This window comes from Eschscholzia californica, unplaced genomic scaffold, assembly GCF_041429995.1.
Source record: "Eschscholzia californica isolate CP2 unplaced genomic scaffold, dmEscCali1.0.p SCAF_2, whole genome shotgun sequence".
NCBI classification, from domain to species: Eukaryota; Viridiplantae; Streptophyta; class Magnoliopsida; order Ranunculales; family Papaveraceae; genus Eschscholzia; species Eschscholzia californica.
In genome coordinates, this window is record NW_028238309.1 from 457,360 (window position 1) to 469,110 (window position 11,751).

General features: G+C 38.1%; 3 protein-coding genes across 5 annotated transcripts; 1 reads left to right on the plus strand and 2 right to left on the minus strand.

Annotated features, from left to right (window-relative positions):
* Positions 1-624: 624 nt before the first annotated feature.
* Positions 625-5,329, minus strand: CSLD5 (cellulose synthase-like D5). Its single transcript, XM_086659957.1, has 3 exons — positions 3,670-5,329; positions 2,711-3,506; positions 625-2,622 (listed from the first exon to the last, which is right to left on the minus strand). Exons 1-3 carry the CDS (start codon positions 4,608-4,610, stop codon positions 838-840), a joined length of 3,522 nt encoding a protein of 1,173 aa, XP_086516083.1. The 5' UTR covers positions 4,611-5,329; the 3' UTR covers positions 625-837.
* Positions 5,330-5,742: 413 nt separating this feature from the next.
* Positions 5,743-8,337, minus strand: LOC147554912 (two-component response regulator ARR14-like). Its single transcript, XM_086659963.1, has 6 exons — positions 8,225-8,337; positions 7,847-8,018; positions 7,557-7,709; positions 7,085-7,474; positions 6,813-6,889; positions 5,743-6,725 (listed from the first exon to the last, which is right to left on the minus strand). The coding sequence occupies exons 1-6, from the start codon at positions 8,261-8,263 to the stop codon at positions 5,982-5,984; spliced, it is 1,575 nt and encodes a 524-aa protein (XP_086516089.1). The 5' UTR covers positions 8,264-8,337; the 3' UTR covers positions 5,743-5,981.
* Positions 8,338-8,990: 653 nt separating this feature from the next.
* LOC147554913 (uncharacterized) lies at positions 8,991-11,432 on the plus strand. Of its 3 annotated transcripts, none has more exons than XM_086659964.1 (6): positions 8,991-9,550; positions 10,049-10,085; positions 10,524-10,597; positions 10,691-10,784; positions 10,861-10,943; positions 11,105-11,432. In XM_086659964.1, the coding sequence occupies exons 1-6, from the start codon at positions 9,479-9,481 to the stop codon at positions 11,270-11,272; spliced, it is 528 nt and encodes a 175-aa protein (XP_086516090.1). In that variant the 5' UTR covers positions 8,991-9,478; the 3' UTR covers positions 11,273-11,432. The 3 variants fall into 3 exon arrangements, with proteins under 3 accessions (XP_086516090.1, XP_086516091.1, XP_086516092.1); XM_086659965.1 differs by having other exon boundaries at positions 9,164-9,550; positions 10,691-10,760; XM_086659966.1 differs by lacking the exon at positions 10,524-10,597 and having other exon boundaries at positions 9,276-9,550; positions 10,673-10,784.
* Positions 11,433-11,751: the final 319 nt, after the last annotated feature.

An 11,751-nucleotide genomic window follows, 5' to 3' on the forward strand; every position in this document is an offset into this window, starting at 1 on the left:
ATATTCTAATATAAAGTCTTGACAGACAAGCGAGACCGGAGACTGAGGTATAAGGCGAACAAAGCCTCTGTTTTTACCACCAGAAATTGAGTCACAAATAATACAGTTTTTTTTTTCGCAAAGAACAAAAGGTTATTCTGATTGAAAACTCGATACTTTCATCTGAGCCACCATTAAGGGTAAAAATGTATACAGAATGTGGCACACATGGCAGTTTAAAACATTTTTCATCGAAGCACCGGGTGGTAACTTGTATGTCGGACTTGCAAAATGATCGGACTTGCTTGCTTTGGCTTGAGTGGTGCAAATGAGACCGCTCAGAGGCGTCATAATCATCTATGTTAGATAAAGAGAGTAGTAGTAGCACAAGATTACTAGAGGAAAAAAGAAAGTGGATGGATTCTTATTAGATAGCTTTATTGTGAATTGGGGTAACAAAAAGGTAGAAGAAAAGACAGACATGGAGCTCTCATGACAGTAGGACTCTCTCTCTTTACAACTCCAACTAGTATTCTCTGATATCTTCTTTTATGTCATACGATGGTAGGGTCCCAGACTTTAGGGTTTAAGGTCTATATATCTTTATAAATAAAAGAACTACAATAAGGTAAAAAACATGTATAGTTAGTAAAATCACATTTCATTACAGTAAAAAATAGAAACTCGAAAACAATCCAAGATTTTAACAAGTAAACATGTTAAAATGAACTACAACAAACCCTATCTATAACCAAAATGAAGGAGAAGAATTACATTACGAAGTTGAGAGAAACTTCATTTTAGTGTTAACTATCGAAAACTAAGAGGAATAATTGGAGAAAAACCAAACTCCAAGTATCAAGGGAATTGAAACTTCAAGTATCCTCCTCCTTGAACCCCAGAAGGAGGGCTTATAAACACCCAAAGCAACGAAATAGTGATTGAAATCAATCCAGACCATACAAACACTATCGTCGGAATCTTCCCTCTTCTTCCCATCAACCCTTTAGCAAATGGGTATAAATGACTCAACACCCAGAAGCTAAAGAACACTCCTCCGACAAGCTTGCTCCATTGTGGATATGGACTATACATTGTCCTCGAAACACCGACTGCAATGGCAATCATATTCACCATCATAATTGTGATTGGTGGTACCATTAAGTAACTCCATTTCACAAGATAAAGCTCGGCAAATTCATCATCTCCATCTTCGGGCGTGGCAGATTTCGATGTCAATGTGAATGAGATGTCAACTCCAGCTATTACTTTCAGTAAACCTTGTAAAACTGCAGCTGGGTGAGCACTCGTCCCTCCTATAACCCAAAACTGTTCGTTTCGCCACCATTCATGGAGTGTGACCCCAGACCACTTAATCTCAAGGATGGCAAGTAAACATAGAGTAATTGTGATCATCAACAAGAACAGTAGGAAGGTCACACTGAGTGACTGCACGATGAACTGACCTGTGATTAGAGAAATTGCAGGTAAAATGCAGTAGAGAATGAGAAATCCCGAAGTGAACGGGTACATTCCGACATTGAAGTAGGCCACTCTCTGTAAGAATTTCATTCTTGGGCTTGCAAAGAGTGCATTGTTTCGGGAGAAAAAGATCTCGACTGATCCAGTAGCCCATCGGAGTACTTGGTGGAGTCGGTCCGTTAGGTTAATTGGAGCTGTCCCACGGAAGGCGTCTCTCTTGGTAACACAATATACTGATCTCCACCCTCGGTTGTGCATTCGGTAGCCTGTAACTACATCTTCTGTAACAGACCCATAAATCCAGCCCACTCTTTGACCCCACTCGGTTCTATCTTCGTAAAAGCAAGATATGACACTAATGGCTTCTGCAACAGTTGCTGCATCCAATGGCTCACGAGGAACAGCAAGCGAACCAGCTAATCTCCCTTGCTTTCCTTTTCCTTGAAGTTCTTGAATTGGTCTTCCTTGATATTCAGCCACTGGAATTGAAGCCACGAGAGTAGTGGAGTTCCCAAACCTTCTAGGAAGAAGTTGAGATTCGATTTCTCCATCATCATTATCCTCATTGTTTTCGTCGTTAATTGCCAAAACAATTTCATCTTCTTGCTTTGCTGTTTTCTTGGGTTTTCTCAGAAACAGCTTATTCTTTCTTCTACCAAACCATCCACGATGTTCTGTGGCTCGTGGAGGACTAAACCCGTAAAGAGCAATTCTACGAAAAATGCAGCCAGTTCCTACATACATAGGACCTTGCAGCCCATCTAGTGCTCTCATACTCACATCAAAGAAAACCGTATTATGATTTGCATATCGGTCACTAGGATCAATTCCTTCGAATCTCTGAGGAAATTGGACATAGCAAATCCTATCGCCACCTCTATCTAGCATGAAGCACATTCCTTCTCTCAAAGCCAAGGAGTTGTATATGTAGTGGTCACAATCTAGGTTGAGAATGAATGGACCATTAGACATGATAGCGCTGGTTCGAACTAAAGCATTCATTGCCCCTGCTTTCTTGTTGTGATCATACCCTGGTCTCTTCTCTCTAGATACATACACCAACATGGGTAGTCTTATATCAACGTCGGTTGTGTTGATCAAATTTTCTTCATCTGCTTCATAACCCATTACAGGTTCAGAGTTTGGTGGTGCTAGCATAGCCTGGAGTGAGAAACAAGAACTCGAAATCAGATTGTGTTTAGTTAGCATAGAAAACAAGCTAGTAATGAGTAACTAAGTCGTGGCGTACCTGAATTATACCGGCATGATCTCCTCTCGAGTGGTCTGCCTCGGCCGATGGCCATGTTCCAGGCCAATGCGATCCATCTGACATCCAAGTAGCCTTTGGAACCTTAACGGGTTCGTCACCCGATTCAATCTGTTTTTTCTTTGCTCTTATCTCTTCTTGAGTATTATAAGCATCTGATCTTCTCCTTATCGATTCCGGCAAGGAATTAATCCTTACTTTAAACTCATCATACTCTCTCTTCACTCGTCTTCTCTCTCGCACGAAATCAAGTCGAACCTTGTTCTTAAGAAAATCCCTTTTCTGCCCAAAATACGCCTCGGGGTTTCTCGGTTCTATCTTGTGTTTTCTGCAGAATGGAACCCAAGTTCTAGCAAAACTTGCAGTTTCAGCTAAAGCTTCAAATGTTAGAAGAGATCCTCCATCATCAGATAGATAACAAGCAATCTTTTCTACAGGATAATCAACAGCCAAGATTGAGAGAATGGTATTAGCAGTGACTAAAGGAGGTTCTTTCTCCGGGTCGGCTGTCGAAACAAAGACGTCTATACCAGGAAGATCCGATCTTCCCTTCGGGTTCCTAAGACTCGGAGACTCGAATCGATCTTTCAGAACAGCAAGATCTGTCACTCTGTTAACAGGACAGAGCTTTGGAAGCTGGTCAAGAAGCCATGAAATAGCAAACCAAACTTCACAAGTAATTGACATTCCCCATAACCACATCGCATCACGATTCGGATGCCGAATCCTCCAAGTTAGGAAGAAACCTAGTGCTACGAATCGAATAAGCATAAGCAATCTGCAAGTAAATAAAAAATGGTATCAGATTTTAAAACAGTAATTGGCATTATCAGTTCTAAAAGTTCCACTTTTCTACTTCAATGGCAAATTGAGCTAAATCGATTGAAACATAAAACCATGAAAGCTATCTACTGATACATGAATGGGGTTTGAACAAATACCTGTATGGACTAAGAATGGCAGCAGAAACCCCAACTTTCCTGGTTAAAGGCCTACCACTTTCTTTCCTGAACTCGGGAGGATATTCGAACTCGTTAATCGTCGATCCATTGACATACCCATCTTTAGGCCAGACAGCATTACCATACCCATAAGTCCCCTTTGTTTCGAAAAGCCAACGACTATGATCGAAATCAGGATTGTGAGGAGCTTTGAATGATTTCACCATTGAAAGATTACTATCATTTCTGAGCTCTGCCATCGATCGTAACGGACGAGGTTGATCATCTTCTTCTTCTTCAATATCAGTTTCATCATCTTCATCACTAACTTCCTTATATGGTTCTCTACAACCTGGGCATTCTCCTTTCCCACTATCAAGACACTCAAAATGACAATCTTTACAAATCTTGAAACCACATTCACAAGGTATTTTCGAATCTCTTAATGCTTTCCCATCACACCCATTCATACCACAAATCAATTCAGTCATGGATTTCATCGTTTCAGAACGATCGGTAGAGCTTTCGATTACGTGACTTCGAGTAACGGAATTGAACCCACCAGTAAAGATTGTACCAGAAATATGATTTCTATCTGGTTTTCCATGGATTTTAGGTTCTTGTTCTTCTTCAGGAAGACTATTTTGAGATGAAAAGATAGTTTGGTGATCTGGGGTTGGTGGGATTTGAACTGTATAACTAACAAACTCAGTACTACTAGTTTCTTTACCAGTTTCATCTTTTGAAATCGAATTCGAATATCTTCCACCACCACTTGAAGAAGCTCTTTTTCCACTCAAAGGGGAATTTAGGGTTTTAGAAAGAGAAGAACGACGGATTGGACTTGTTAAAGCTATAGATCTAAACCCACCTCCTTTACCTTCTGAAGAAACAGTAACAGTTACAGGAGATGAAGATGATGAAGAAGGCATCTGAACCATTTTCTTGCACCTCCCCAGAAAGGGGAAACAAGAAGAACCCTAGTTTCAAATTGAAAGTAAAAAAGAAACCAAATCTTGGAAAAATCTTGAAGATTGAAGGATGATTGAGGGATGATTTTAAGAGGGTAGTAGTTGTTTAAGAATTAAAGAAGTCAAAACAATGTTCAGTAACGGTCGGAATTTTAAATTTGAAGATGGGGAAGGATCCGTTTTGGGGGTTTGTGATAAAAAGGGGATATATAAAACGGTCGACTAATCTTGAAGGTCCATGGATTTGGAATCAACGGTTGTTATTTTGTCTTCATTCATCCAGTTGACGTTTGATTTGAAAATTGATTAGAGACATTTTTGCATGTGACCGTTGGTCTTAAAAGCCTCCATGTTTTCCTCTGAAAAGGACAAAAAGAAAAAAAAAAGGAGCTTGTTCTTTTCTAGAAAATGAAGGAGAGATAGTAGTAGGTAGGTCAAGCCCTAACCGGACCCATTCGGTCCAAGTCTCGATCCTAGACTCTCAATGTATAGAAACAACAATTCTAGGTTGTCCGCCTTTCTTCAATCTCCGAGTTACCCGTCTGGATAATAGAACCCGAGTAGCCCAAGTCTGGATCCAAGTTTAGTGTTAAGAAGCACCAATTCGAGGTTGTCCGCTTTTTGAACACCAAGTTGATCGTCTGGATAATAGAACAAGAGAAGAAAGATGGACATTGTGATCCTTTCACACCTCTTTTCTCATGTCTTGTTATGATAAGGTCAATTAGTAGTGCAGTCTATTTTTTTTTCAATTAGCAACCGAGTAGGATTGAACATTGGGTTCGAATTAGTATATGTTTTTTAGTTGTATGTTTTTGTTGATTGGGGTGGAGGGAGAATATGAATCTCATGCCCCTGCTCTAAATATTACGTTTTTACCGGTCTTAGTGAGTAATGCAATTAGAAAGAACCGTGTTGAATTTACACATTCACTATGGAAAGTTAAGACAAACCTCATAGGGTTCTATACGAAGAATATCCATCTCATGCCTCTCTACTTTACCTTAAATCCAACTACAAACCAAGAAATAGTGACAAATAATCCATTTTTAGCGGGTCACACCGAGTAATACAATCACTTAAAACATGAAGCTCACATTGGTCAAGTATTAATACGTACGTCTTTCTACTAGAGAAGACAAAGATGGAATCTTATTATATCTCGAATGATGAAATAGCTTACACTAATGAACAAAGAATAAATGCAAACAGGTTCACATGAAGTATGTTCCTGTTTGAACAAACCTAAAATCTGTACATCAAGTAAGCTTCTAACCTAATGAAACATAAACCCATGAGAGTACTACTTAGACCAGCTAGAGGAATTATTCTATACGATGATTAGCTCGAATGAGGCCTTTGGTGATTGGTTTCAGTCGAATTTCCATTGCTACGATCTTGAATGGACAAAACAGCACCGCTACTTGGGTTCATTTGTTTGTTATCTGTCTTTACGGTTATACCATACTCCGAAGTATCTATACAAGTATTTTGAAAATAGATCAATTCGCCTTCTGGAAAACCCCGATTTAACATATGACTAGGTACATTTTCTTGATTCGGAGGAAATTCATTTCCATTGTTATACCCAATACTAGGTAAGAAACCCATGGGAAATTCGAGTCGAGTATAAGGTTGAGTATATGAATTGTATATTTGACCACTTATACCTACCATTGGGGGTACCATTTCGGGCGGTATAGGCCTTCTCAAATGCTCAGTGTTTTGGGTTGGTGTACGTAATGTTCGTGTGCTACTTTGGTTTCTTCGTGAAATATTGTCTCCGTGGCTCCTTGGATCTGCCGTTCTTCGAGTAACTATTTGTTGTTGTTGTGGTACTGGTCGTGGCCAAGCTATGGCCATTGGGCTCATCATCCCCGGGCTGAATTCACTACTCTGATAAGCATACGGGAGTCTCCCGACGAGTCCTTGAGGTAAATTACGACTTTGTAGTCTATCCTGGATGGGTTCAGGCGGTTGGCGATGCGCAAGTCTTCCGCCAGAGACAAGACCCGTGTTTGCTTCTGCCTGACTCGTGGCTAGATTCCTCTGATCCTCCTCGTTCCTTTTATATTGTCGATATTTCTGTATCGAGTTATATTCGATATTTATAAGCACTTGAACAAGAAAAGAAACAAGAAATCGAAAAGGACACTTATCTGGACTTCATACCTGAAGGTGACTTGCAACATTTTCTCTTGTGATATTTGGATTGTCCATCACCTCTAAAATTTTCTTAGGAACAGCTTCTGCAGTTTTAAGCAAATTGTGAATTAGTATTTGTTTTTGAATCCCAATGATAAAATGAATCAGATTCGTCTGACTCGTCTGAATCTCAACTTTTCTGACACAAAAGTGTCCAAAATTGACCCAAATCAGGGAGACGAGTCAGCCATCATGAGTCAAAGAGAAATACATTCTTATTTGTAGAGTTAGGTTCGTACTATCGGGTCCTAATTCTTCGACAGCTTTAACAAATTGTTCATGGAGTTCGGATGACCAGACAACTCTTTGCCTCTTTGCTATTGAAGTACCATACTTATTCTCTGTCTCATCTTCTTCGGCTTCATTCTTCCGCTTTACATTTCTTCCACTTTCATCACTAGAACTAGACGATTCAGCCACTCCATACTTTATCAACTTTCGGTGTCTATGGGTTTCATCACAGTTACATGGATATTGCTCTGGTTTCTTCAAATGATTCTTCTTTTTACGCTCAAGGTGAAGCCAAATAGTTTGTATAGACTTGATATCAATCGGTTTTACAAGGTAATCGGATGCTCCTAGTTCAACACTCTTCATCGCAACATCCTTGTTATATTCATTTGACATTACTACAACAATATACAAAAAGTTAAGGGTTATAGAAAAATTAGGGTTCTATAAATATGACGACGTAAAGATTTAATACTTAACTGATAAGAGTAATGTCCGTATCTTTCGATATGTATTCGAGAAGCTCAATTCCATCCGAATCATCTATGTGAATACCACTTAAAACAATATCAATTTCGTTTTCGTTCTCTCTAAGGAAAGACAATGCTTCTATAGCCGAAGAGAATGTGGTAACTGAAAAATGATCAAATAGAACATGTAAATTTATAGATCAAAAGTATAAGATAATCCCTATTGAAATCAAAGAAAAACACTAATAGGTTAGAAGTTCTCTGAATAGAATTTCAAGAACTAGTCCAAAATAATAATACCTTCATATCTGCAATATTTAAGCATCCTTACGAGCTCTTCTGAAAACTTGTCATCAACAACCATAATTCGAAGTCCAGATGGAAACTCAGAAGGTAAACCAATATTACTCTCTTCCTTCATACTATTAGATATTGTATTGGTATTCAATATCTCTTGTTCTTTCATAGTTTCCTGTAAAAAAAAAACCCAAAAAAAAATCAAATCCATATTCCAATTCCATTAATCTTTAATGTGTTTCTTTTATAATCTCTTTTTTTTTTTTGCAGAATGTTAAACACAATAATATGAATCATAAACAACAGAGTGGTACATAGTTGACTGTTCTATGAAGAAGAAGAAGAAGGAAGTGAAAATGGGTAAGAGAGAAAAGAACTTACTTCTTGTTGATCTTCTTCTTGGGTTTGAGAAGTATCCATTGCTTAAGAGAGAGAGAGAGAATCTTAGAGAGAAAGAGAGAAAAGATAGTGAGATTTATTCACAAGATCGACTTGTGATTTCCTCTGTTTTCCTTTGGTTTTATAGTTTTCCAAGATTTTCTCTTTCCAATTCTGTTAAGAGTGTTTATCTCTTAATGGAGTCATCAATTTTCATCATTTGTTATTTTAGTCCACCCGGCCACTTAAATTTAGTATTTTTAATTTTGACAATTCCTTACTTTTTAGTTGTAGTTTTACCCCTCTATGTAGTGAAATTTTAATTGTTACTAGGTCGTTGCTAGACGACCCTATATTTGGAGCCAACCATAGGGCAAAAAGTGAGGGGGTTGCATTTTTCTCCTTACAATGGGACCAGTTGAGATCAACCAAGTTACCTTTTGGCTTATGGTCGCCCTAAAAAATCGGACCATTTAGTATTGTTGTTACTTGAAAGATTGTTTTTGAATAAAAACATCTATTTAATCAACATTGATTTAAGATATTAAGAAAAAGTTCTAATTGAACAGAGATCACATTTATCAAATAATTTTATTATATTTTGATGCATGATATATATCCTGGTTGAATCTCGCAAACCTATCTTATCTCTTAAATTCTTTCAAAAAAAATATATTCATGGAGCACTTACAAAATAATTAAATATTTAATTTGTCTATGTGGACTTAGGTTGTGGTAATATAAACATGCTCCTAATATTTAGTCAAGCGGTTTCAAAGTGGACTAAGTTGACCAACCCAAGATTTAGTTGACCAAAATTCTTGTTACTAGATTGAATTCAATTGGTTCCAAAATTGGGGGCTGGGATAATCTATCTCAACTATAATATCTCTCTATCTGAAATCTATGCATATCTAAGGGGATAATTTGGTTCCACCCCTTGTTCATATCAAAACCTAGAGTATTTTAACATTCTTTATGTAATGAGATATATTCTTACACTCTATTTACACTCACTCATATATGGGGGCATTACGCTATATAGAATTGGTTTAGGTTTCCGTGTGGACAATGGGATCCAAGAAAGGGTTTTGAGATCCCATTAATCTGGGTTTTAATTTAGACAAGTGTTTGCTTTCATGGTGGGATTATTTTTTTATTTATTTAATGTTAGTAGACAAAGTGTTTGAGAAAATGTCTATCAGAGGTTTGAATGATGTTACCCATTTGAAATACTAATATCTAGAGCACTTTCTGATGTTTACTAACAACCAAAGACAACAGGAAAGAACAGGGCGAAATGGCACTCCTAGGGTTCAATACCTTCAGGTACTTCCTTTCTCTTGCTTAATTTCATAATATACCCAGTGTTTTCAATTCATGGGTTGTTTACTTTTACCTTAAGAATGGGTTAGATTCTGTTGATTATACCTGTTTCAATTTAGTGAGTTTTTGGTGGAATTGTGTTTACCCATTTACGCAAGGGGAGCTTAATCACTTTGAAGTGGATAACTATTTAGTGGTGCTAAACTATGTACTTGGTTCCCGTCTGGATCCGCTGAGATAGGCGAGAAACTCGGCCAAATCCTAACTCGGTGTTTCGTCTAAGTCTCGTCTCGGGAGAGGTCTCCCGAGACTGAGCGAGACACGAGATTCTCAGCCATCTCGGCCGAGACAGACTACAGAGGTGCTAATCTAGAGCTTTCTAGGTATTCCAATTCGTTCAAACTAGGATGTTTGAAGTGATTCAAAATTAAGAATTTATTTGGGTTTGATTATGCAGTGAAGTAGCAACATTTTCTTACCTATTTTTATATCTATGTGTAGGAGTTGGTTAGCGAGTTTCAGAACGCAACTACTGAAGGTATTGATGCTTGTTTTATTGATTTATAAGGTCATTGCTTAATGGTGCATTCTATCTATATAATGCATATAATACAGAGACGAAATCCGAGTGTTTTCTGAGGAGACTTTGTCGGATTTTAGTCTTCTCTGTGAATCGCCGGGACGTCTCTTGTGCTCATATTTTGGGTGCGGGGCCTTACACGGTAGCTACTTTTACCTCCCCCTTGACCCTACTAATAGGCTTGCACTGGTGGGTCGAGCGACTTATTTCCCGTTGATGGCGTCTATCCCATAACATGATCATATTTCCTGAAAACTTCTTAGTAGTTTAATGATGTATACTAAATACCAAGATAGTATCAGTTAAGTTTTCGATGTTGGGTCTAAATTACTTGTACTAGAGTTCACCATCATCATCCTGACTTTTGCATTTACTTGGCTTGCTGCTTATGCATAGAATCAAAGGAGAGAATAGTTGCTCATCTAGCCAATTTCGCCTATGATCCTTTTAACTTTACGTTTCTGCGCCAGGTAAAGACCCTTTGTAGAGCCGCAAGAATTTCGTTCATTTTCTTAACCAATATTTGGATATCTGAATAATTTCAGAAATATTGGCTTAAACAGCTCAATGTATTGGAACTATTCCTAGACTGCATAACTGAGCCGAACGAGAAACTTGTCGAATTTGGAATAGGTGGGGTTTGCAATGCTTGTGTTGGTGAGTAATCTAATTTGATCGAATAAAATATGGATTTATTATACCTCCACAATATTATCTTATCTGTTTTCCGCAGATCCAGCGAATGCCGCTGTTATTGTTCAATGTGATGGAATCCCTCTGGTTATTCAATGCTTATCTAGCCCAGTTCGAAACACTGTAAGTCTTCAAAAGCTCAGAAATCACATCTCAACCCAAGAAGAGCTTAAAGAGTTCGAGAGACATGATATTCCGAACATACTAAATTGCTAAATGATTTATGTAGCAACCCTTTGATAAATTGTTGTAGGTTCCGTGTTACTAACTTGATTGACTGGCAGGTGAATTATGCATTTGGCGCTCTTTACTATCTATGTAATCCTGCCAACAAGGAAGAAATCTTGAAGCCTGAAGTAATCGAATTAGTTAAACGGTATGCTACTGCTGGATCAGTAAATACGAGCTTCAGCAATCTGGCCAAGGCCTTCTTGGATAAACACGCTTCTTGAATTGTAGAGATGAGCGAGGAACCAACTCTGTTCACAACGCATATCGTTTATACGTCAAGTAGAATCGCCATCATTGTATCATAAATTTTGGATTTATATCTTGTTGGTGTGTTTACATAAACAAGGTTTGAAGCAGAACAAAAGACATTATTTGCTAAAATTCTGGTTAGAGTTAGGTTGAGTGTGACAATAACAAATTTCATGAGCCTAAAAGTAAAATACGTCACAAAACTAATGAGCACAATTTCATGACTGGCACCCGCCCATGCCCGAACCCGATAGGGTATACCCGGTGGGTATTTGATTTTCACACTTCTTTTCCCCTTGTCTTACAAGAGAGTGGGAATTATATTTTCTTTGTTTTCGTTTTCGTTAGTCGGCATGTAAGAGAATAATAGAAGAATATCGATCTCCAGCCTGTTCTCTAACTAAAACTAACTACAAATCAAGAAACAGTCACAAATATTCCATCCTAGCGA

Bases quoted from the DNA above. Each gene is read 5' to 3' on its own strand.
- LOC147554913 (XM_086659964.1), top strand. From the start codon at position 9,479: ATGTTTACTAACAACCAAAGACAACAGGAAAGAACAGGGCGAAATGGC. The intron at 10,785-10,860 runs GTGAGTAATCTA...TGTTTTCCGCAG, and splicing joins GGTTTGCAATGCTTGTGTTG to ATCCAGCGAATGCCGCTGTT. The intron at 10,944-11,104 runs GTAAGTCTTCAA...ATTGACTGGCAG, and splicing joins CTAGCCCAGTTCGAAACACT to GTGAATTATGCATTTGGCGC.
- CSLD5 (XM_086659957.1), bottom strand. From the start codon at position 4,610: ATGGTTCAGATGCCTTCTTCATCATCTTCATCTCCTGTAACTGTTACT. The intron at 3,507-3,669 runs GTATTTGTTCAA...ATTTACTTGCAG, and splicing joins GCCATTCTTAGTCCATACAG to ATTGCTTATGCTTATTCGAT. The intron at 2,623-2,710 runs GTACGCCACGAC...TTCTCACTCCAG, and splicing joins ATCATGCCGGTATAATTCAG to GCTATGCTAGCACCACCAAA.
- LOC147554912 (XM_086659963.1), bottom strand. From the start codon at position 8,263: ATGGATACTTCTCAAACCCAAGAAGAAGATCAACAAGAA. The intron at 8,019-8,224 runs GTAAGTTCTTTT...TTTTTTTTACAG, and splicing joins AAGAAGAAGATCAACAAGAA to GAAACTATGAAAGAACAAGA. The intron at 7,475-7,556 runs GTTAAGTATTAA...ATATTGTTGTAG, and splicing joins TACGGACATTACTCTTATCA to TAATGTCAAATGAATATAAC.